The sequence below is a fragment of the Pollachius pollachius genome, assembly GCF_949987615.1.
Source record: "Pollachius pollachius genome assembly, chromosome: 18".
Classification (NCBI taxonomy): Eukaryota; Metazoa; Chordata; class Actinopteri; order Gadiformes; family Gadidae; genus Pollachius; species Pollachius pollachius.
Window position 1 is genome coordinate 17,853,051 of NC_136951.1, and position 23,281 is coordinate 17,876,331.

General features: G+C 45.1%; 1 protein-coding gene across 1 annotated transcript; it reads left to right on the forward strand.

The window, feature by feature from the left end:
- Positions 1 to 4,117: 4,117 nt before the first annotated feature.
- gpr85 (G protein-coupled receptor 85) lies at positions 4,118 to 5,251 on the forward strand (the record flags this gene model as incomplete). The annotated part of the gene is made up of 1 exon (XM_079755700.1): positions 4,118 to 5,251. The coding sequence occupies one exon, from the start codon at positions 4,118 to 4,120 to the stop codon at positions 5,249 to 5,251; it is 1,134 nt and encodes a 377-aa protein (XP_079611826.1).
- Between the last annotated feature and the right edge of the window lie 18,030 nt (positions 5,252 to 23,281).

Below are 23,281 nucleotides of genomic sequence, written 5' to 3' on the forward strand. Positions count from 1 at the left end.
TACTCTTTGAAATGTGTTTTTCATAAACATGTAAGTTCTGGGTTCGATTTTTGGGGGAAAACTCGGGGATAAATAAGTGACATGCTGCTATAGGCATGCACTATTATTGTAAACAAAGTTAGTCAATAAAACACAAGTACTTTATTGCTGTTGCAATGTGTGACATGTTGTTCCTCTGGGATCAGTTGGGTTCCATTTTGTCTTTGTCAAAGCTGCAGCCATAAACTAATGTTTGAGACTCAAATGTACCCTGAATGTATTATTCAATTTTCAAAACTATTAAATATAGCTCTGGTTTATATCTAGTAGGCTACATATATTAAGGTGGACTTTCCTACTACCCTTTTTAACCCGTATACTTGCCACCTCTATTATTCAAATTGTATATATATACAGTGGGGCAAAAAAGCATTTAGTCAGCCACCAATTGTGCAAGTTCTCCCACTTAAAAAGATGAGAGGCCTGTAATTTTCATCATAGGTATACCTCACCTATGAGACAAAATGAAAAAAAAAATCTAGAAAATCACATTGTCTGATTTTTAAAGAATTTATTTGCAAATTATGGTGGAAAATAAGTATTTGGTCAATAACAAAAGGTCATCTCAATACTTTGTTACATGCCCTTTGTTGGCAATGACAGGTCAAATTTTTTCTGTAAGTCTTTACAAGGTTTTCACACACTGCTGCTGGTATTTTGGCCCATTCCTCCATGCAGATCTCCTCTAGAGCAGTGATGTTTTTGGGCCTTCGCTGGGCAACACAGACTTTCAACTCCCTCCAAAGATTTTCTATGGGGTTGAGATCTGGAGACTGGCTAGGCCACTCCAGGACCTTGAAATGCTTCTTATGAAGCCACTCCTTCATTGTCCGGGCGGTGTGTTTGGGGTCATTGTCATGCTGAAAGACCCAGCCACGTTTCATGTTCAGTGCCCTTGCTGATGGAAGGAGGTTTTCACTCAAAATCTCACGATACATGGCCCCATTCATTCTTTCCGTCACACGGATCAGACGTCCTGGTCCCTTAGCAGAAAAACAGCCCCAAAGCATGATGTTTCCACCCCCATGCTTCACTGTAGGTATGGTGTTCTTTGGATGCAACTCAGCATTCTTTCTCCTCCAAACATGACGAGTTGAGTTTTTACCAAAAAGTTATATTTTGGTTTCATCTGACCATATGACATTCTCCCAATCCTGTTCTGGATCATCCAAATGCTCTCTAGCAAACTTCAAACGGGCCCGGACATGCACTGGCTTTAGCAGGGGGACACGTCTGGCACTGCAGGATTTGAGTCCCTGGCGGCGTAGTGTGTTAGTGATGGTAGCCTTTGTTACTTTGGTCCCAGCTCTGTGGAGGTCATTCACTAGGTCCCCCCGTGTGGTTCTGGGATTTTTGTTCACCGTTCTTGTGATCATTTTGACCCCACAGGGTGAGATCTTGCGTGGAGCCCCAGATTGAGGGAGATTATCAGTGGTCTTGTATGTATTCCATTTCCTAATAATTGCTCCCACAGTTGATTTCTTCACACCAAGCTGCTTACCTATTGCAGATTCAGACTTCCCAGCCTGATGCAGGTTTACAATTGTGTTTCTAGTGTCCTTTGACAGCGCTTCGGTCTTGGCCATAGTGGAGTTTGGAGTGTGACTGTTTGAGGTCGTGGACAGGTGTCTTTTATACTGATAAGGAGTTCAAACAGGTGCCATTAATACAGGTAACGAGTCAATGTGATTTTCTGGATTTTTTTTTTCATTTTGTCTCTCATAGCTGAGGTTTACCTATGATGACAATTACAGGCCTCTCTCGTCTTTTTAAGTGGGAGAACTTGCACAATTGGTGGCTGACTAAATACTTTTTTGCCCCACTGTATATATATATATATATATATATATATATATATATATATATATATATATATATAACCTTTACTTAGAGAGAAAGGAGATATTGGTTTGGCTTTAATCATATCCTGGACCTACTTTAATTCACCGGCGGACAAATAGACTTTCAGTAGTGACATGTTTATTAGGGCTGAACCATGTAGAATTAGATGGGGATGGGGGGGCTTCGCTTATCACCGCTTGAATTTCGATGCACATGACACGAAATGAAAGTGGCTGTAGGCCCACCCGACTATATTAGTGACGGGAGGGAGACCACGAATGATGTCGCCCCCGATGGAGCAGATGTTACCGTGAGACGGAGCCGCTGCTGCTGCTGCTGCAACAAGCGACGCGGAAGGGGGGGTGGGGGGGGGGGGGGAGAGAGAGACGCGTCTTGGATCGCCGCGAATCAGTACGCATGCGCCAGCCGCTCCATTTACTGTATCCACCGTGGTGGTGAAAAATGGGCAGGCAACAAACCCCAAGATTTCTAAGCGCAAAACTGACTTCTGCAATGTAAATAGCCTCCAGGGGGATAGCGAAATAGGATTATCAGCAGGTAGGGTTTTTTTTTGTATTGATCCCGTTGACTGTGTTGTTCGCCTTTGCGTCCTTGTCTTCTACGCATCTTCTCCGGGTGCTGTAGTCGCTTCATAGCGGATACTTGGGGGATTATTCCGTCTAATGGACGTGCGGATCCGCTACACTGTATGCTTTATCCAACTGTCTACCGTTTGAGATGCAACGGCAACGGTGATTTATTTTTGTTTTTGCAACATCATCGACTGAAATTACATAAATCAAAAGGTAAAACGACTTGTCTGACGATCGAGCGATGCATTACCAAACATTATGGGGCTACTGAGCTCATTCCTTCAAATAAGTCATGGGTCTTTATGCGATAACGTTGGACCGATTGCAAGGTTCGTATATTGAAAAAAAGCATGACAATTCCTCGTAGAGAAATACGTAGGAATTGTTGGTTTTGAATGGCCTATTTCTTTCATCTGTCGGGTGTGTTGCGTGCGTTATTTCCCCACATTGCATCGAGTTAAATGCGGCTCATTGAAACGCAACTTATATTCAAAAATCCCCTTTTTAACCCGTCGTTTTTCTTTTATTCTAGCCTGTGTCGCCCTATAATAAACCAGTGATACGCGTTGGATTCGACGAGAAGTGGAGTCGAATAGAGACGCTCTAACGAGAAAAATGTTTTATTTATTATTGAGTCTCACATAATTCAGTCCACCGTTAATCACACCGACACTAACACACACACACACACACACACGCACACACACACACACACACTCACACACACACGCACGCACACACACACACACATACACACACCGACACTCGGATGTTTTATTCGCTATGCCATTGGGTTTGGAACAATGCACGAATCCAGGGCGAACCATCCCCCGACCAGACAGCCTCTCTGTTCTGCAGGGTTGGGTGTGATCAGGAGGTTTCTGCTTGCATGTTTTTCCTTTAGTACTCTACCTCTCAGTGGCCAAAACCAAAAATTCAACGCCGACTTCAAATCTTTTGTTCTGCCCGATTGATGCCAGGGCAGTGTTGGTGGTGGCTTGGTTCTTATGTCGTTGCTTTTTCGTTCGTGTATGTTTGTGTGTGTGTGTGTGTGTGTGTGTGTGTGTGTGTGTGTGTGTGTGTGTGTGTGTGTGTGTGTTATTCTGTGTACTATTCAGGCCACAACAGATGGTATTATCGCTAACTATTACTTCTCTGTGTCGTTTTAACACTAAATATTTTGTCTGGAGCACAGCATTGCACCTACTATAGCCTACCCCCTCCAAGGCTGATATAACAGCCTACCCAACGACCATTTCATAAAAACACAAAAAACACGGAGTAACTGCGAATCCGTTCCTTTATGTGTGTGTGTGTGTCAAGACAGTCACTAGATTACCACCCCCCCCCCCCCCCCCCCCCCCCCCTTTCCGTCACTGGGTAGATTAAAAGTCGAGACTGTCAGTAGGTTTGAGCCGGAAATGCTATCCGAATGCTGTAGCTGTTGCTGTTGCTGACGGGCGGATGGTATTTTTCAGGGATTTCTAGGTGTGATGAGACAAAGGAACAAAGGATGCCTTAGAGGAGAGGTGGCCTACACGTGTGGAAACCTCTTCCAGCGCCCACTGCCCGATGGATCTATGGTCCCCGCCGGCTGCCTCTAGGTCATGATACTCGGCTGAAGCTGTTAAGCCGCTGTCTTTATGATCCCTCCTCCATCTATGGCGAACTACAGCCATGCAGGGGACACCGCCATCTTGCAGAACGTCTCGCCGCTCGCCACGTTCCTCAAACTGACCTCGCTGGGCTTCATCATCGGCGTCGGCGTGGTCGGCAACCTCCTGATCTCCATCCTGCTGGTGAAAGACAAGAGCCTGCACCGGGCGCCCTACTACTTCCTGCTGGACCTGTGCGCCTCCGACATCCTGCGCTCGGCCATCTGCTTCCCGTTCGTCTTCACCTCGGTGAAGAACGGCTCGGCGTGGACCTACGGCACGCTCACTTGCAAAGTGATCGCCTTCCTGGGCGTGCTCTCGTGTTTCCACGCGGCGTTCATGCTCTTCTGCGTGAGCGTCACGCGCTACCTGGCCATCGCCCACCACCGCTTCTACACCAAGCGGCTCACCTTCTGGACGTGCCTGGCCGTGGTGTGCATGGTGTGGACGCTGTCGGTGGCCATGGCCTTCCCGCCCGTGCTGGACGTGGGCACGTACTCGTTCATCCGCGAGGAGGACCAGTGCACCTTCCAGCACCGCTCGTTCCGCGCCAACGACTCGCTGGGGTTCATGCTCCTGCTGGCCCTCATCCTGCTGGCCACGCACCTGGTCTACCTCAAGCTCATCTTCTTCGTGCACGACCGGCGGAAGATGAAGCCCGTGCAGTTCGTGCCGGCCGTCAGCCAGAACTGGACCTTCCACGGCCCCGGGGCCAGCGGGCAGGCGGCAGCCAACTGGCTGGCGGGCTTCGGCCGGGGCCCCACGCCGCCCACCCTGCTGGGCATCCGGCAGAACAGCAACGCGGCCGGGCGGCGCCGGCTGCTGGTGCTGGACGAGTTCAAGACGGAGAAGCGGATTAGCAGGATGTTCTACATCATGACCTTTTTCTTCCTGGCGCTGTGGGGGCCCTACCTGGTGGCCTGCTACTGGCGGGTGTTCGCCAAGGGCCCCGTGGTCCCCGGGGGGTACCTGACGGCGGCCGTGTGGATGAGCTTCGCCCAGGCCGGGGTGAACCCCTTCATCTGCATCTTCTCCAACCGCGAGCTGCGGCGCTGCTTCAGCACCACGCTGCTGTACTGCAGGAAATCCAGGTTACCACGGGAACCATACTGCGTTATATGAAGGCTTTGGGCTGTGGCTTGGCTCTTATTTTTCTTCTTCTTCTTCTTCTTCTTCTTCTTCTTCTTCTTCTTCTTCTTCTGCTCGTTCTTCTTCTCTCCCCCAACCCACTCCTCTGTCGCTCTATTTACCTGATTGATCATAGAGCTGGGGCGTGCTCCCATTATACAGAGGGCTCTCCTTTACTCCCCCTTTATTCCTCTCTCCATCTCCTTTTCTTCCCCTTTATCTCTCTCTCTCCTTATCTCCCCCCCTCTCTCTCTCGCTCTCTCTCTCACTCTCTCTCTCTCTCCCTCTCTCTGTCTCTCTCTCTCTCCTTATCTCTCTCTCCCTCTCTTTCTCTCTCTCTTTATCTCTCTCCTTATCTTTCTCTCTCTCTCCCTCCCCTTCTCCCTCTCTCTGTCTCTCTCTCTATTTACCAGATTGATCTTAGAGCTGGGGCGTGCTCCCATTATACAGAGGGCTCCCTCCTTCTCTCCCTCTCTCCTTCTCTCCCTCTTTCTCTCTCTCGCTCTCTTTCTCGCTCTCTCTCCTCGTCCTCGCCGGTGTTCTCAGCCTCCTCCTCCTCCTCCTCCTCCTCCTTCCTCCTTCTTCTCCTCATTTTTTCTTCTCAGAGGTAGAATTTGGACTGTCAATCACAGGGCTCTCCCTCCCCCTCCCCCTCCCCCCTCCTCCCCCTCGACACTTTCCGAGGTGATTGAAGATCCAACATGGAGGTTAGAAAGGAATGCAATCCGCCGGAGAGTTCGGTCCACTCCTCTGTTTATGTTCTAGTAAACAAAACTCTGTGGCCATGGCAGTGCAGAGGAGATACCATTTGGGACCGGGATGGGGGGGGGGGAGGGGGGGGGGGGGGGGGGGGGGGGGGTGATATTCGTTGAAAACATTGATGACAAAATAGGACTGACTCCTCCCTGTAGCTTTTGGGAATTTTTTGCCACATAAAGATAACGCAATGAATGACGTGAGGTAATGAGAAAAGCTGAACATCTGAAAAGAAAAGAAAAATCAAGAAACAAAAAAATGAGTACCTCTCAAGGAATCACTGGAAATGTTTTACATTTTAACAGTTGCACTAAAATGAAGATGTAAAGAAGATGCTTTTTTTTTCGGGGTCAACGGTTGCCAGTTTGCTTTGCAAGGACAACGTGTTTTCGGTAGTTTTTTCTCTCCAGACTTAACAATGAATGCTTTAATTTGCAAAAGACTTCACAATCGCTGTAAAGTTAAAAGCAAATCGTGGTGACTTTTGGAATACACCATCACAGGAGGATTAAAATGGTTTAAATGTAAGTGATATTCTTTTTTCTCTCATTTCCGGGGGTTGGGGCTTTACAAATGTGTGGGGTCTTTTGCAGTTGCAACTTAAGAAAAAAAAAAATCTAGAAAATAATTTCTTGTAGTTTTATGATCCATATGTCCTTAGTGTCTGGCATTGTTATTTTCTTATCACCTTTAAAAAGAAAAAAAAAGAAAAAGACAAAAAACAAGAGCTTCAAGATGATGAAATGGTGTTTGGTTGCTTTTTAAAGAAACAGCGTTGTGCTTAAAAAAACATAACAAAAGAAAAAACACAACAGTTAAGAACTGGTTCAATGTTTGCTCATATTCATGTTACCTGAAACACTGACATTCTTGTTACAGTATTGCCAATGCCACCCAGGTGTTATTTTGCCTTAATGTTTAATGATATTGCCATGATTTCCTTTTTTTGTTTTTTTTTGGGGGGGATTGGGTGGTAGTTTGGAGGGGTGTGTGTATTTGCTTTGATTCACTCCTGAGGAGAACTGTGTGTTTCTAACACGCGACGGGGTGGGTTGGGGGAGTCTTGTTTCACATCGATGTGAAGTGCATGTCCATCTTCAAAACACTGGTCCAATCCCATAAGCATCACAGGCCATACACTGAGCAGCCGTTTTTGTTCTGCAATAGTTTGTTACACCCCGCAGTGTGCTCACAGCACAGGGAGTGTGTGTGTGTGTGTGTGTGTGTGTGTGTGTGTGTGTGTGTGTGTGTGTGTGTGTGTGTGTGTGTGTGTGTGTGTGTGTGTGTGTGTGTGCGTGCACACGGTTAAACGTGCGCATGGGTGTATGTGTGTATGGGGGTCGTGCACATTGCTGAACGCGTGCATGTGTGTGTGTGTGTGTTTGTGTGTGTGTGTGTCTGTGTGTGTGTGTGGGCGTGCACACAGATTTAAGTGTGTGTGAGTGTGTATGTGTGAGTGAGTGCGTGTGTGTTTGGGCGTGCACATGGTTAAACTTGTGCATGGTGGTATGTGTGCACACATTTAACGTGCACATGGCTTAACGTGTGCTTGTGTCAATGTGTGTGTGTGGGCGTGCACATGGCTAAACGATTGCATGCGTGTGTGTGTTCAAGTCTGTGCATGACAGAGTGCGCTCATGAGTGTGAATGTGTGTGCAATGGGTGCAGAGTCAGACAACAGTCACTTCAAGACCAGAGCCTTAGGATGAAATATTGCACAATTTGTAAAAAAAAAAATAAAAATCTAAAAGGTAACAGAAAAAACTAAACATGATAAAAAACATTTAAGGCACACGTCTTGTTTTTACCTTCCCTATATTTGCTCTCTACTGATTGTTTTCAAGAAGTTACTTTTTCTCTTGTGGCCATTTTAATATTTATTATGTATTATTTTTTTGTATATTATAGATAGATTGTGTGTAAGTATGTGAGTCTTTTATTTTGAAGTCCCGAATGTGAGTACAGTTTCGGTTTAGGATTGCATTCGCTGAAAGTTAACTGTGTAATCTGTTGCTTACATTTTTGAAAAATAAAAATTTTCCATTTTGCAAAATTGTTTTCTTCCTCTTATTGGAAGGGATGTTTTTGACCACATGTGATGGAGGTTCATATCTTACTGTAGTCATTTGAAATAGGAATGCACCCATATATGCAAATGTCCGGTAAAGATACTATATGCCCATAATATCAACGGTTTCACATTTGAACAAAACAACCACACTATGGAAATTCTGCACTTTTTTATGTTATGGTACCCGAACCCTTTTTTTCCATGAAATTGCACAAACATTACTCTCAGTGGATAGACAGCAGTGGCTGATATATTGGTGTATCCCTAGTTCAAAACCATTGGTTTAAGGTGATGTGATATCTTGGTTGGATATTACCTAACATACTTTATTTTCAAACTAGTAAACATTAAGGTCAATAGGGCTGTATTATGTACATACGATCAGAATTCTTGAATGGAAAATTAATTCACAAAATGGAGTCCTTGGTTGGCAACCTTTACTCATCCATCAGTGTTATCCAGAAATAACTTAATGAAGTGATTATGTTTAAATTAAATATGGGGGATTCCGCTGCTATATATACTATATTTTTATGTATCAATTCGCTAACACTGTTCTTATTGCACAGGGGGGGGGGGGGGACTGCTGGTTTAAATCTGTGACCATAAATCATTGAGAATCCTTTCAAAGTTATTGTTCTAACATTTTCTTGTTCTTCTTCTGTAAATTATTTCTCATCTTTTTTTTTTGTCTTGTTCCCATAATGCAATATACTCTGAAGAATGAATAAGCAACCTTATCACAGCATCGGCTGAAAACAAAGGGCTTGAGTCATCTTGTTAGAGTTTTACCAGCATACCATACTCCACTTTGTATTACGTACATGTATTATTCCTAATATTGGGCGCGTTCCCCCTGAGGGACTTTTCCCCTCTAGTGACCCGCTGTGGGTCTGGCCTGGGAGAGAGGATCCGCCCAGCTCCCGTTTAGCGGCTCAGTTAGAGGCTCGGGTGGTACCTGGAGCTTTCTGAGCCGCTCCTATCTAGTCTACGCTCCTATCTAGTCAACGCTGATTGGCACAGGTTGAGGCGGGATATGAAGCGAGTACGACGTATGATTAAGGCGGGATATGAGTAGAACTCAACACAGCCACAACGTAAACAGCGCCGTTTTTTTAAAGCAAGCAAAACGTTCAAAACTGTCGCTAAATAATCGCGCAAGACAAAAAGTGTTGCAGAACTAATTACGTTACATTTTGAACTCCGTTGGGTAGCCGCTACAAAGGTTTCTGTATGCCAACGTCCCTCAGTCAAACGCATACTGAAGCAACAACCATTGAGCATTGATATTAGCTTGAGTGTCTGGGCGGAATCACTTTGCTTGTATAACAACAATTTCAAGCCACCATTCAACTGAACTTGATTCTGTTCTTCTTTTCTGTTGACAAGCAATAAGACCGTGCGTGCACTGTGACACTGTTGGCATAAACGGTTTCATTTTGGCTCTGTAAATACTTTGGTCACACGTTCCATTCCAATTCATGACATGTATCTGAATTCCCACTGTGAATCGCTTTGGATAAAACCGTTGAGAGGGAAATATATTCAAGGAGCAGGATAGTCTGGTAGACAGTAAGAGCCCAATGTTTGTAGACTAGTCTTGTCATCATCCTTGAGCAAGATACATAACCCTCACCTAGGCCCTTATGAAATGTATTCAAATTCACTGTGTCTGGTTCATGACTAGATGTTATGCATGTTGCTATAGCATCTACGCTATGAGGCGCTATTCAAAAGGGATGCTTTCAGTTAACCAATTGGAGTATGCACTTCCATTCGCTGTATGTTGATATGTTTTTATGTGTTTTCTATGAACATCTATGCAACCGTAACATATGAACGCGCCGTTGCTTCATGATGAGACTGAGTGATTATGGCCCACTTAGCCATCGCACTCAGGTTGGATCTTCAAGGGACGGCGGATGTACTATGTCGCTCGTGTGTGTTTGTGTATGAGAGTATCCTTCCACATGCAGATGCAGAAAAAAATGGCCCATTTTCCCATTTACTTCACAGTTCCAGTGTTTAGTCGCCCCCACCCCCCCCCCCTCTCTCTATATGCGAAAGGATGACAGCCAGATGGTCTGGTTTTTTGAAAGCTCACTGCTCATTCATCCAGACAAACTCACTCTCACGTTTAAGTCTTTCCTGCCATACAAACTGACACCAGTGTATAACAGTGTGATTAAAAAAAGCCTTGACTATGTATGTGTGATGCTTTCATATCTGAGGAGACAAGCTCGGTGTTAAGTTGGCAAAGAAAGGGAGAAATCTGTGGGCTGTTGATTATGTTTTGAGGAGAAACTATGTTTCACGACAGTATACTGTTTCATTTTCATCAGATGACTTCTGTTTGGCTTGGATTGGCCAGTGGACCACACTGATTGGGTGTCATTCTCCTTTGAGTGTGTCTCTGTGTGTGTTTGTTTGTGTGAGTTTGTGTGTGTGTGTGTGTGCGTGTGTGTGTGTGTGTGTGTGTGCGTGTGTTGTGTGTGTGCGTGTGTCTGTGCTCTTGATTGGATATTTGCATGCACTTTGTTTTTCTAATAGACCGCCAATGGGCTTCGGGTAAAAAAAAAGCGAAGGAAAACATTTGCCGAGTATGATTTGAGCAAATACCATCTGTTGACTGGGAAACATTGGCTTTCTTTAAAAGGGGGTGGGGGGGGGGGGGGGGGGGGGGGGGGGTGCGCCTGGGTTGTTGCTCCTATATGTTTTTTTTGTGCACTGCTAAGCACATTTTTCCATTATGCATGCCAAGCCTTAATTAAAGTGCGGTAGAGGTCTCTAGCAGTTGCGCCGCCTTCCACTCTGCTCCGGCACGGCGGCCTTGAAGGGAATAAAGTGCATCGACTAAAGCCTCTGACAGGGCTGTTGGGGGGGTTGGGGGGGGGGAATGTATTTTGGCGTTGACGTCGCTCTCTGTGTCTGTGTGTGATTGAGCTGCTATCCCTCTCTTTCTGTCTTGAAATTAATTCCGTTGTGACCATGTTAGTAATACATTATAATAGGGATGTTCTCGTCATTGTAAAAGTTATTAATGTGTTATAATCATGCATAATAATCAATCAGTAATCATGTAAAATCATGTGGTTTACGTGTTATTATGTTATGGAAAAAGCTGTAACCAAGCAGTGTATTTATATATGTGTAATGGGGAGATATTGTTTCACATGTGTAATAAGAAAATAGCGGTACATGAGTATCAACTGCATTTCGGCACTTGTTACAAATGTTTGCTGCATATTTGTGTAACAAATTCAAAAGTGAGCTAGCCAGGGTCGAGAGGTGGTTGTCGACATTTTAAAAAACAGCGGTTAAAGTTATGGTTGGGCGACTTGGAGGAACCAGCCAAAGAGCTAGTTTCGATTTTGGATCCTAAACCTAGCTCCAACCGTAAAAACCCCACCCCTTCCTTCAGACTAGCTCGCTAACTTTCACTAATGATCTGCCTAGACTTGTGGAAGGCTCCAGTCATGCTCAACGAGTGCACTGGCAGAGTGTGCAGGTAGCTGGGTGGGTAGGTAGATGGACAGGTTAGCCATTCAATGATAATATTCAACCTGAATTAAACGATTGGCCGGGTACAGCCCTGTTTCTGCCACGGCTACCAGGTATTTTCTATCTTCTGTCAAAGCACGTGTTTTATTGATTTCCGTGGGGTGTTAAGAGAATTTCGACAAATGTGTCAAAAAAAATTTCAAAACTAAATTGCCTACCCTAGCTTTAAAATTTAAACCTATAGCTTCGCTCGATCAAAATGAATGATAAATGAATACAATGAGGCAGCCAAAAAACAAAGATTCTGGAGTTGGATGCATTAAATGTGCAAAATATTCCCGAAACCTTCTGAGTAATTGCCTAACTTTAGTGAAGTAGGCTACTGGGTGCCTCAAGCACAATGGACGAGGCATGCTTTTGAAATAACAGCCGAACCAACAATGCTGTGAGTAAAGCATTGAGATAAGACGAGAAATGAGCACTGATGGAACATCAGTGAGACTGCGAGCTCTGAGTATGTGAGGTATGTGAGGTATCCTTGTCATTATTCTATGGGGGTTGCTGCTATCTCATGCAGATGTTTGGCCATCTGTGTGTGTTTGCGTGTGTGCATGTGCGTCTGCATGTATGTGTGAGTGCGTGCGTGTTAGTTTGCGTGTCTAAATGTAAATATCTGAAATGTTTGCAATTTACACATGGAATTTGTTTGGGAAGATATATGCATATGTATCCGTGTGTAAACCGTGTGTTTATAGATAGGCCAGTGTGAAGTTATCTTCCTATGTACGGGGCATACAAGGCATAAGCACACGAAGATGTTAAGTGTCTGTTACAAGAAACGATCTGGTTAATGGCGGTCAATGTTCGAACATGTAGTCATATTTTTGTAATTGTCTTACGTGGGTCTTATCAGATGTACTTTCACAACGGTATAGGTAAACGAATGAATAGGCGGAGCTGGTTTCATTTTGAGGTCTAATGTATTTTTACTGTGTGTGTGCATGTGTGTGTGTGTGTGTGTGTGTGTGTGTGTGTGTGTGTGTGTGTGTGTGTGTGTGTGTGTGTGTGTGTGTGTGTGTGTGTGTGTTTGTGTGTGTGTGTGTGTGTGTGTGTGTGTTTGTGTGTGTTATGTCAGTGTGGGAGTCTGTGTGGGCGGCCACAAGGCTAAACCTGTGCACATGCTTCTGCAAAATGCAATGGATCCACCAAATGAATCATAATGTCTATTTTGGTTTTCTAATGAATAATGTAATAGTGATTACAATGTTAAAATGTCTGGTTTGGATCTCTGATTGGAATTATCTCCTGCCAAATGTATAATGCTGTTTGTTTTTTCATCCTGTTTGAAATGGTTATTTTCCACTGCGAGGCTTTCAAACACACAGGGATAGCAGTCACATCTGGAACAACATTAGCTTAAATCCTTTTAATAGGCAATCTGGGGCCGTTTCCAATGAATGTCTTTAAAGAAAGACATCTGTTGTATTATTCCCCATACCACTTGCATCTCTCGATGGCCTCAGCTGTTGCAGGTTCAACAAAACGTTACCCCGAACCTCACGTAAGTGCCCCGAAAAAAACAAAAATAACACTACAACCGCAAAAACAAAAGAGATTGAATTGCACTGTTTGGTTTTCACAAAATACGCAAAAAACGTCCACTTTTATTTCATCGCCTTGGACAATGGTTAGACCAAGCACAATAGGGTCAAGTCTAAACAGGAGGAGGGGAAGTATTAATGGCGGGGGCAGGGGTGGGATGTTATAAAGTGGAACACGGTGATGACTTTCTATCCCGGAGGACCGTCCTGGGACAACGTGTAGCTGTAGTTATTGTCTTGCGCGCTCATCGCCGTGACGACGAGCGCAGAGCCCTGAATTCCAATCATCCCTCAGACTCCCGCGTGCTGCCGGTTGCTTAACCAAGCGGACGGACAAGATGTCTTTTCGCACGCACACGCGTACGTGCACATACACACACCCATTTACACACACACACACAAAGTCACAATGAAGCACACAGCGTACCAACGCACACCCTGATTCTCTGAACACAAGCCGGGGAAGCACACAAACTGGCACACACACACACACACACACACACAGGCGTGTGCGTGCGCTTGCAGGTGGATACACTCACACACACAAATGCACACACAGACACAGACACACACACACACACCACAATTAACAGCTTCATCATTCTTATGAAAAGCCCCCTCTTTCTTAATATGAACTGGTTTAATTGTGAATGAAGCTTCCAAGGTGCTATTCTGCATTTATTAACAGCATCTCACCCTGTCTCACTTGTAATGTGAGGATAGTTTATAGAAGAGGAGGAGGAGAGAGGCGATGATGTCATTTTGCTGTTTATTTGAAACCTTAGTTGTTTGTGTCTATGGAGGCAAACCTGTGTGTGTAAAGGTGGTTGTATACTTTTTTGTAATGTTGTGTAGTTTAACATTAGACATGCCAGGGGAAGCGTTGTACCTTTTTTGTTTGACAGGATCCAATGTCTGTCATATTGTTAACGTATGACAATAACATCGCCACGATTGACAAATAACGGTTACTGATCAGTAAGACATAACCAACATAATGGTGTTACATTTGCTCTGGTTCAACCGCAATTACGTTAGAGAATTTCGTGTTTTCAGGGGCATGCAGTGCAGAGCTGTTGTTTCGCATTCGTTTCTCTAAATGGCGGGACGGAAAGTAATCGCTCTGAAAATGTCACAATATTTTTAGCACCTTTTTAGGAACGCGTTTGGCTGAGGGTGCATCGCACCAGGGAGACGTGTTTTAGCGTTATTTAGAAACATCCCGTGATCCGATTCTGTGAAAGTGTGTAATGTACGAAAAACAAGTTGATACCAGTGTGTTTTCCACACAGTATGAGGTCACCATGTAAGTCCCATTGATGAATGTGTTTGACGGGGGTCAGGTGGGGTAAAGCGTCACCGGCTGGTAGGCTTCTAAAAGTAGACTGGGGAAAGTGGGGGTGGATAACACATATATTCATCATGAAATATGCAGTGTGTATGTGTGTGTGTGTGTGTGTGTGTGTGTGTGTGTGTGTGTGTGTGTGTGTGTGTGTGTGTGTGTGTGTGTTTTTGTGTGTGAGGGAGAGATATAATTTGTGTTTGTTTGTGTGTGAGGGAGAGACTATGCGCGTCTAACGTGCGTTTGTGTTGATGTGTTTGTGTGTCTTTGTAATATCGTTTTTGTGTGTGTGCATGTGTGTGTGAGAGTCGTGTGTGTGTGTGCACACTGTTGTACCCTTGATAATCCCCCAACAAGGATTACTGGTGTCGATCATTTGAGATTATGGCAACCCAAGGTATCTGACCTGTTGTCCAAAGACCCAAAATGGCGTCTTTACTGATCTTAGTTGCTTTTCTGCTTCCTCCTCTCAGTGTGATTTGTGATGCCTGATAAGAGTGCTGGAGTGTTGTTTGTCTCTAGATTTAACGATTGACCAATCGGGAGAAAAATGCAGATTTGTACTGGTTTAAGATATGTTCTGCTTTAGATACCCCCAAGACGAATATGTCTGGTGGTAGCACACACGCACACATGCACACACGCAAGATGGTACCCACACACATGTACACACTGTCACACACACACACACACACACACACACACACACACACACACAAACACACACACACACACACGCACTGTGATATAGCGCAAACATGCTAGCCTAGCCTCACACAAACCTAGTAAGGATTATAGACACTCAAACATGCCAGCAAGCACGCACACGCACACACACCCACACAACACACACACACACAAACACACACACACACGGTCTGAAATTAGGAATTCTTAAGTAAGTCCGCAGAAACGAGGAAGGAATATTTAGGTCACATGGAAATTTAGCTGCGCTCTCTGATTGTGATGTGTCGGGGGAGGGTGGTGGTGGTGGTGGTGATGATGTTGGTGGCGGTGGTGGTGGTGGTGGTGGTGGTGGTGTTGATGCATGCATAAGAAATGTGTTCAACCAATGAGCTTCAGCCCTTTCAGCCCACACTCATTCTTTTAATGTGTCTCAAACGATCTACACCGAGCTCCCGTGAGAAAAAAAAAACAACCCACCCAATCATGCGAAAGCATCTATTGAGCTGGTAGTGATGTTTGTGTGCGTGTGTTTGTGTGAGGGCGTGTGCGTGCGGGTCACCCGCGCACACACACCCACACCCAGCGGGTGTGTGTGACTATATACTCACTAATGGGCAAATTACGCAGAGAGAGAGAGATAGAGAGAGAGCTGTAATATTAAAATCCAAACGCATACATGGAACTATTCGCCCCGTATACAGCGAAGAACCAGCCGCCGTACATCAGCTGGAAGCACAGTGTTTGTGTTGTGTGTGGGCGGAGGGAGGGAGGGGGGGTTGGCAAAGAAAGAACCCCCCAGGGTGTGAGGGAGCTGATGCTCGCGGGGGGGGGGGGGGGGGGGGGGGGGGGGGGGGGGGGGGGGGGGGGTGCAAGGTAAAATAAAGATATTGAAAGAGGCAAGTGGAAGTATTGGTGTCGCATGCGTGTCGCAGGCTTGAATTTAGAGGTTTGCTTTTGTTGGTTTCCAGTTGTTGTTGCTCTGGACTCTGGGTTCTCCGCATCATCCCTACGAAGGATGGGTTCTGTGTACACACAGCACGATGCGTGTGATTTGGACAAACCTAACATTATTCACGAAAAGGACATTGCGGTGCCGTATAGATAGATGGATGTATTTGTCCCACTGTACATGTAGCTATGAATAATATTAATATTCTCTTCTTCCATGATTGGTGGGACATCGTTTCAGGATATGTAAGCCTCACGATTCATTTCGGGGGAATATTTTGAGGAGAAAATCACCATAGGCTTTTGCGAAGGTTTTGGGGGAGGGATGGGATACAGGCGGGTTTGTATTATGTGTGTGTGTGTGTGTGTGTGTGTGTGTGTGTGTGTGTGTGTGTGTGTGTGTGTGTTGGTGTGAATTCATTTGTGCATGCGGCTGCATGGGGATGTTGTTTTATCCTCTAAATTCTTGTGTTCCAGCCTGTTCAGCACATTCCTCCTTCCTCTCTCCCTCTCTCTCCCCCTCTCTCTCTCTCCCTCCCCCCCTCCCCCCACCTCCTTCCTCCTCTCCTTTTATTTTTGGAAACATCTCATTCTTGTGAGTCAGGCCTGTCACGCTCACAAATGCTCTGGGTTGCTGCCCTGCCTGGCCGTATTGCTGCTGTTTACACAATTAGAGAGGACGGAGGGAGAGGGGGAGGCAGAGAGGGAGAGAGAGGGAGAGGGGGAGGCAGAGAGGGAGAGAGAGGGAGGAGGCAGAGGGGGAGGCAGAGAGAGAGGAGGGAGGCATAGAGGGAGAGGCAGAGAGGGAGAGAGAGGGAGGAGGCAGAGGGGGAGGCAGAGAGAGAGGAGGGAGGGAGAGGGAGAGGCAGAGAGGGAGGCAGAGAGAGAGGAGGGAGGGAGAGGCAGAGAGGGAGAGAGAGGAGGGAGGGAGAGGGGGAGGCAGAGAGAGAGGAGGGAGGGAGAGGGGGAGGCAGAGAGGGAGAGAGAGGGAGGAGGCAGAGGGGGAGGCAGAGAGAGAGGAGGGAGGGAGAGGGGGAGGCAGAGAGGGAGAGAGGGGGAGAGGGAGGAAGCAGAGGGGGAGGCAGAGAGAGAGGAGGGAGAGAGAGGGAGGAGGCAGAGGGGGGAGAGAGAGAGAGGAGGGAGGGAGAGGGGGAGGCAGAGAGGGAGAGAGAGGGAGGTGGCAGAGGGGGAGAGAGAGGGAGGTGGCAGAGGGGGAGAGAGAGGGAGGAGGCAGAGGGGGAGGCAGAGAGAGAGGGAGGAGGCAGAGGGGGAGAGAGAGAGGGAGATACCCAGTGGGAGAGAGGGATGGGGAGAGGGTGAGCGGCTCTTCTCTTAGATCAGTCTACTAGGATGACAGGAGACCAAATCAAACAAAATCATGCAAAACCTCCATCCTCAAAACCTCTATATCATATATATATATATATATATAGGGGACAAAACTACATCCATTATATAAATAGCCAATTAGGGCTAGTTGCTGAGTGCTGGCATATTCATTTTATATTATATTTTTCCATTATATGCATATTATATATTATAAACATATGTATGTATATATATATATATACATACATATATATACATATATATATATATATAGGGAAGTTAGGGGACAAAACTACATCCATTATATATATATATATATATATATATATATATATATATATATATATATATACACACACACACACATACATACATATATATATATACATACATATATTTATAATATATAATATGCATATAATGGAAAAATATAATATAAAATGAATATGCCAGCACTCAGCAACTAGCCCTAATTGGCTATTTATATAATGGATGTAGTTTTGTCCCCTAACTTCCCTGTGTATCAGTTTGTGAAAAATAACATTTCTTGGAACAAATTGACGATTGCCTCACAATGGACATTAGTCACAGTTATTCGTTGCACACTAACAATATTAAACAGTACAACTTTTTGGATTATTATTTGATTTGTAGTTTGCAGAGATCATCGATGACCTGCGACTTAATTGATTTTCTTTTTCGCTCTTTCTTCGATCCAAAGTATTTTTCATAGCGTTCACTACCTCATTGTTATTGCATTTCATATCACATTAGTATTTTATTGCAAAGGGTTTTTGAATTAAATATAGTCAACGGCATCATTTTTCACTGGGAAACAAATGAAACAGTGGTTTCTAAATCTCGAAAGGAAAACATCAGCGAATGTAACTAGTGTTCGCAAAGAATCACTTTCTCCAATTTCTACCCAATTGTTGTGTTGTGTTGCACTATACTTTAAGGCTGGCATGAAGAATAGTTAAACATGTCTAACAAAGTTGTGCACCAATAATCATTGCAGGAGTTGTACTTGACGTTTTGTCGTGAAGTTCACAATCTGCAAGATTCTGCATTCTGGCCTAATTATCAAGATAACCTCCAGCACACAGTTCAATATTCCATTCACATTGCTGAAAGTAAAATGATAATGACCTAACCCTAACCCTATTTCTGTGTCTGGTAGGATTCAATATACAGACAACAGAAAAAAAGATAAATACTTAAAAGCGAATTCAGACAGCCACAATATGTTTTGTTATTTGGCATTAACTCCCAATTTCTTGTTAGGGCTACTCTCCCACCTTATTAGAGTCAGAGCTAAAGAACACAAGGCTCAGGTTGCAGAGTCAGATCCCGTTTGTGAACGGAACGGGTTTTAATGAAGCAATAGCGGGATACAACTGGTCGAGGTAAACAGAAACAGGCTGGAGGGCTAATGAACAAAAGAGAACATGGTCAGACAAACACCAAGACGCTGGAGAAACTTCTGAGAAGTGATGGCTGCTAAGCGGCCAAGAGAGTACGAGGGCAGGGCCAAGTGGTCCATTTCACGTGGGCTGCTTCGTAATACCATGGGCTGAGGGGAAGTGAATGTGGAGAACAGGAAATAGCATGAAACCGCAAGCCTCGATTTTGAACCACACCCACACAAACACATACACACGGACACACGGACAGACGGACGGAGGGACAGCCGGGGGAGGGACAGACTGGAACAGGCTAGGTGGAGGGAAAGGTGGAGGGCGTGACACTTATTTTCTTGTATTTGTTTTCAATAGGAATTTTGCACATGGTAATAGCATAGCGATATTCACAGTTTACCGTATCGTGGATCAAATGTCGCCCACGGAAACGGTGTGTCAGATAGCATAGATGAATCTTGAGACCAGATTCAACATTCAGAACATACATAGGATAGAGGTCAGCGTTTAGCATCACTTGTTGTTGTTAATATTCCGTGTTACCTCCATACCGGTTGATACACAGTGTGTGATGTTTCGAAACAGGAACAGTAGGTCCAATGTTGGTTTTGTTGTTTGTTTTTCTACTTGGAGAGACATGAAAAGCTTGGTGGCTGAGTGCCCCCCCCCCCCCGATAGCTTTCATCGTGAGTCATAAAGCCCAGCGCAGGTGAAAGCTTCCTTTCTTCCTCGGAGCTAAGGTCACTTCTTCACGGGCTTTTTGTGTCATTATTGGCGGGTACGTGGGTTGAAAGAGAGAGGGCATAAGAACACCGGTGGGAATCGAACCTGGGTCGCTACAGGCGTACTATGCACATAGTCTAAGTGGTAGGTGCACTCGCTTGTTGAGTCACTAAACTTAGTTTCTTCACTCAATTGAACTAATAGTCATATAATTAGCTGGTTCGGGGAAGCTGGTTTGTTTTAAGTATTTTGCCTTGCCACCCCTGTCTAACATTAAAGGAGTAATGTCCCGATATTAAACTGTTATATTATAAATTCACTGAATAATTTTGCTGATAAATTGAAACTTGGTTTCTAGACCAGGCCGTCTTTTTAATAATCTGGTACAGGCAGTTCAAGAGTTCAGAATACTTTAGATAGGACTGGTAATCAACAAATGGTGTGCGTCAGTGGTCCGGGCAGCAATATAATGCATGATATGAAAGAATGTAAATGTTTGTCTTCTGGCATTGACTTAATTGAGACGTCTTCTGATTAACTTATTGGCTCTACAATGAATCAAGGAGTTCAAAGCAAATCAAAAAAAGCTTCAAAGGCATTCCTGTTTCCACCATTTTATGATTAAAACATTTTATGATTACATTTTGGCATAAGCGGTCAAAAGGTGAGCAGTAGGATTGGTTATTAGTATCCGTGTGTTTTCGATGCAGAGCATCTCCGACTGAAATGGAAGCTTCCTTCATCTCAGTAAAAACATTGCTTTTATACCAGCATTATGTTTTCTACCTTTCCTTCACCTGTGCCCGGTGCCATACACAGTTTGCCCAGGGATGCAAACAGTATCAAACGACAATAAAATAAATAAATAAACCAAAACAAAACAAAACAACATTAAAGCGTGCTTTCAAGTTGTCACTCTCAGGGGCTATGGGGACTATGGAGTCACACGCGGAAAAAAACACTCTGATCTCAGCTCATCCGGAGAGACTAGCTCCAGAAGATAACAAGAATCCCACCTCGCCTCTTTCTCTCTCTCTGTTCTCTCTCACTCTCTCTCACTCGAATGCTATCTCTCATGCACGCTGTCCCTGTCTCTCTCCCTCTCTTTCCTTCTCTGTCTCTCTCTTTCTCGAGATTCAAAGGGCTTTCTCTCTTGTCTCTCACTCTCCCGTCACCCCACCCTCTCTGTCTCTCACGGCCTCCCTCCCAATGTTCTCTCTCAGTCTCCTTCTCTCCCTGTATCTCTCTCACTCTCTATCCATCTCTCTCTCTCTCTCTCTCTCTCTCTCTCTCTCTCTCTCTCTCTCTCTCTCTCTCTCTCTCTCTCTCTCTCTCTCTCTCTCTCTCTCTCTCTCTCTCTCTCTCTCTCTCTCTCTCTCTCTCTCTCTCTCTCTCTCTCTCTCTTGCTTCTTTTAATCTCTATTCTACATCTCTATCGTACCGTGAAATGGTACAAAAGCGTTCATCAGCTCTACTTGTTGTGGATGCGGAAGTGCACGGCATAACGTTACGCGTACACACAGAACACTTATATAACTTAGCCCCCTTTCCCGTCTATTATTAGTTATTCACCGAATATATTTCCCCTGACAATTTCCAGCTAAACACAACGTGAGCGCTGACAAAAATCCTAGTTAGGGACTGTGATTCCACGAGAGGTAAAACACGAGTCACCTGACGAATATCTGCTCGCAGTCGAAGGTTCTCTGCAGGAGGAGAAAGGAGGAGAAAAAAAAACACAAACTAACGGTTATGTCACACTGCCGCACGCCGTGGGTGGGGCGGTGCTAAAGAAAGAACCATCCATCCGAGAGAGAGAGAGAGAGAGAGAGAGAGAGAGAGAGAGAGAGAGAGAGAGAGAGAGAGAGAGAGAGAGAGAGAGAGAGAGAGAGAGAGAAAGAGAGAGCAGAATAAGAGGTAGAAGGATAGAGAGAGAGGATAAATCAAAAGAAGGGAATGTAGATAGAGGGAGAGAGAAGGAGAGAGAGAGAAGGAGAGAAAGAGAGAGAGAGAGAGAGAGAGAGAGAGAGAGGGGGGGGGCAGGGGGGGGGAGGAGGGAGGGGATAAGGAGGAAGATAGAACACGGTGGCTGAAGAAGTACGAGAGGGAGACAGGGTGAAAGATAATATCCTAGCCTGAAACCTGAACCTCATTCCAACATCATCCCCTCCCCACACACTCACACCGTAACAGTGTTCTTGTTGTTCCTTTACCGTAGAGGAAGTCAACACTCTATATCTCTTGCAAGCGGCTGAGTTTGAGCGATGCTTGGTTTGTATATTTGCTGCAATCGCCAGCACTGCGGTTGCCATGCCAATATCAGTTCTGGAAACTGAAAAGGTGATTTTCCTTTTTTCCCGAGAAGTGTTTTTTCATGCTCCGTAACAACGGTTGAACTTCACTCATTGCCTGCTCATTAAAGAGGTTCCCAATTCCCCTGTGTCACGCCGCTTATTAACGAGGTTCAAGCTCACCGGCTCGTTAACACTGCCTTAACTTAGCGGCTCGTTGAATTCTCGTGGAATTCTCCGGAAGATCTCTGTTTCGCTTTCCTTGGCACCAGCTATGGCTACACACATCCACGAGGGAGTTGTGGCTCCAACTGCCGACTCTGGCAGAAGAACCACTGCTGGGTGATGGAGAACGCGTCACCGACCGACCCGCTTGGGATTTGAATGCTTGACGGGAATGTCTCCACCGCTAGCTAGTTCGTAACATTCAGAATGCTGCAAGATGCAAGGGGCTTACCAAAGCAGTGCCAAAGCAGTAGCGTGCAGTGAGCCTAAATTTCAGTGAGGCCACTACCTTTTTTTTACAGAAACTTAACACTGTTAATCACAGGTGCAACACCACTCGCCATATCTGCATCTGATATAGAAACAAAAGATTCTGGCGGAATAATTAAAGTTAAAACAACAGTTCTTGAATATGACCATGGGGCAGACGACTTTACGACCATATAGCCGTCTTTTAGCGCAGATTGAAATACCCATCGAAGCCTACCGGGTTATGCGATAAACATACGGAGGAACGCAATCACTGAGCTGCCCTGCCCCATTATTGCATGATACATTAAACTAAACTAGAATCGCCACCATCGTCCAAAATTTGATGTCAACAGACCAAAAATGATTGGAAAGACTACAGAAACTATAGATAGTTAATGTGACAATCACATCATTAAAAATTAACTTGGAGCAATGATTTACTGAGGAACCATTTTTTTGGGGAGTATGCTTTTGCAAGTAGTTCACTGCCCCACCTGCCCATATGGACGGCACGCGCCTGTTCCAAAGGCTATATCGCCGTTGCGTACCTCGTCCAGTATTTGACGGTGACTTAACTGACGTTTATTAGCATGAGAACCTTTGAATTTCTTCCAGATTGCCACTCGTCTTCACCTGTGCTACCTGCTCATTAACGAGGTCTTTGTTGTGGATCACTGCCGTGCGTTGCACACATTGGGCTCGAGTTTCACTGAAGCAACGCTTCCTTTGGAGTCTTTGCCAGATGATGCAATGTCACATGATTCAATAAGGCAAAAATTATGCAGGATTTCTTCTTTCTAATCCTGGCATGTACTGGAGGCTGTAGATCGTGTCGCAGTTGACTGTGAGTGTTGTTTATCGCAAATACCCGCATGCGTCT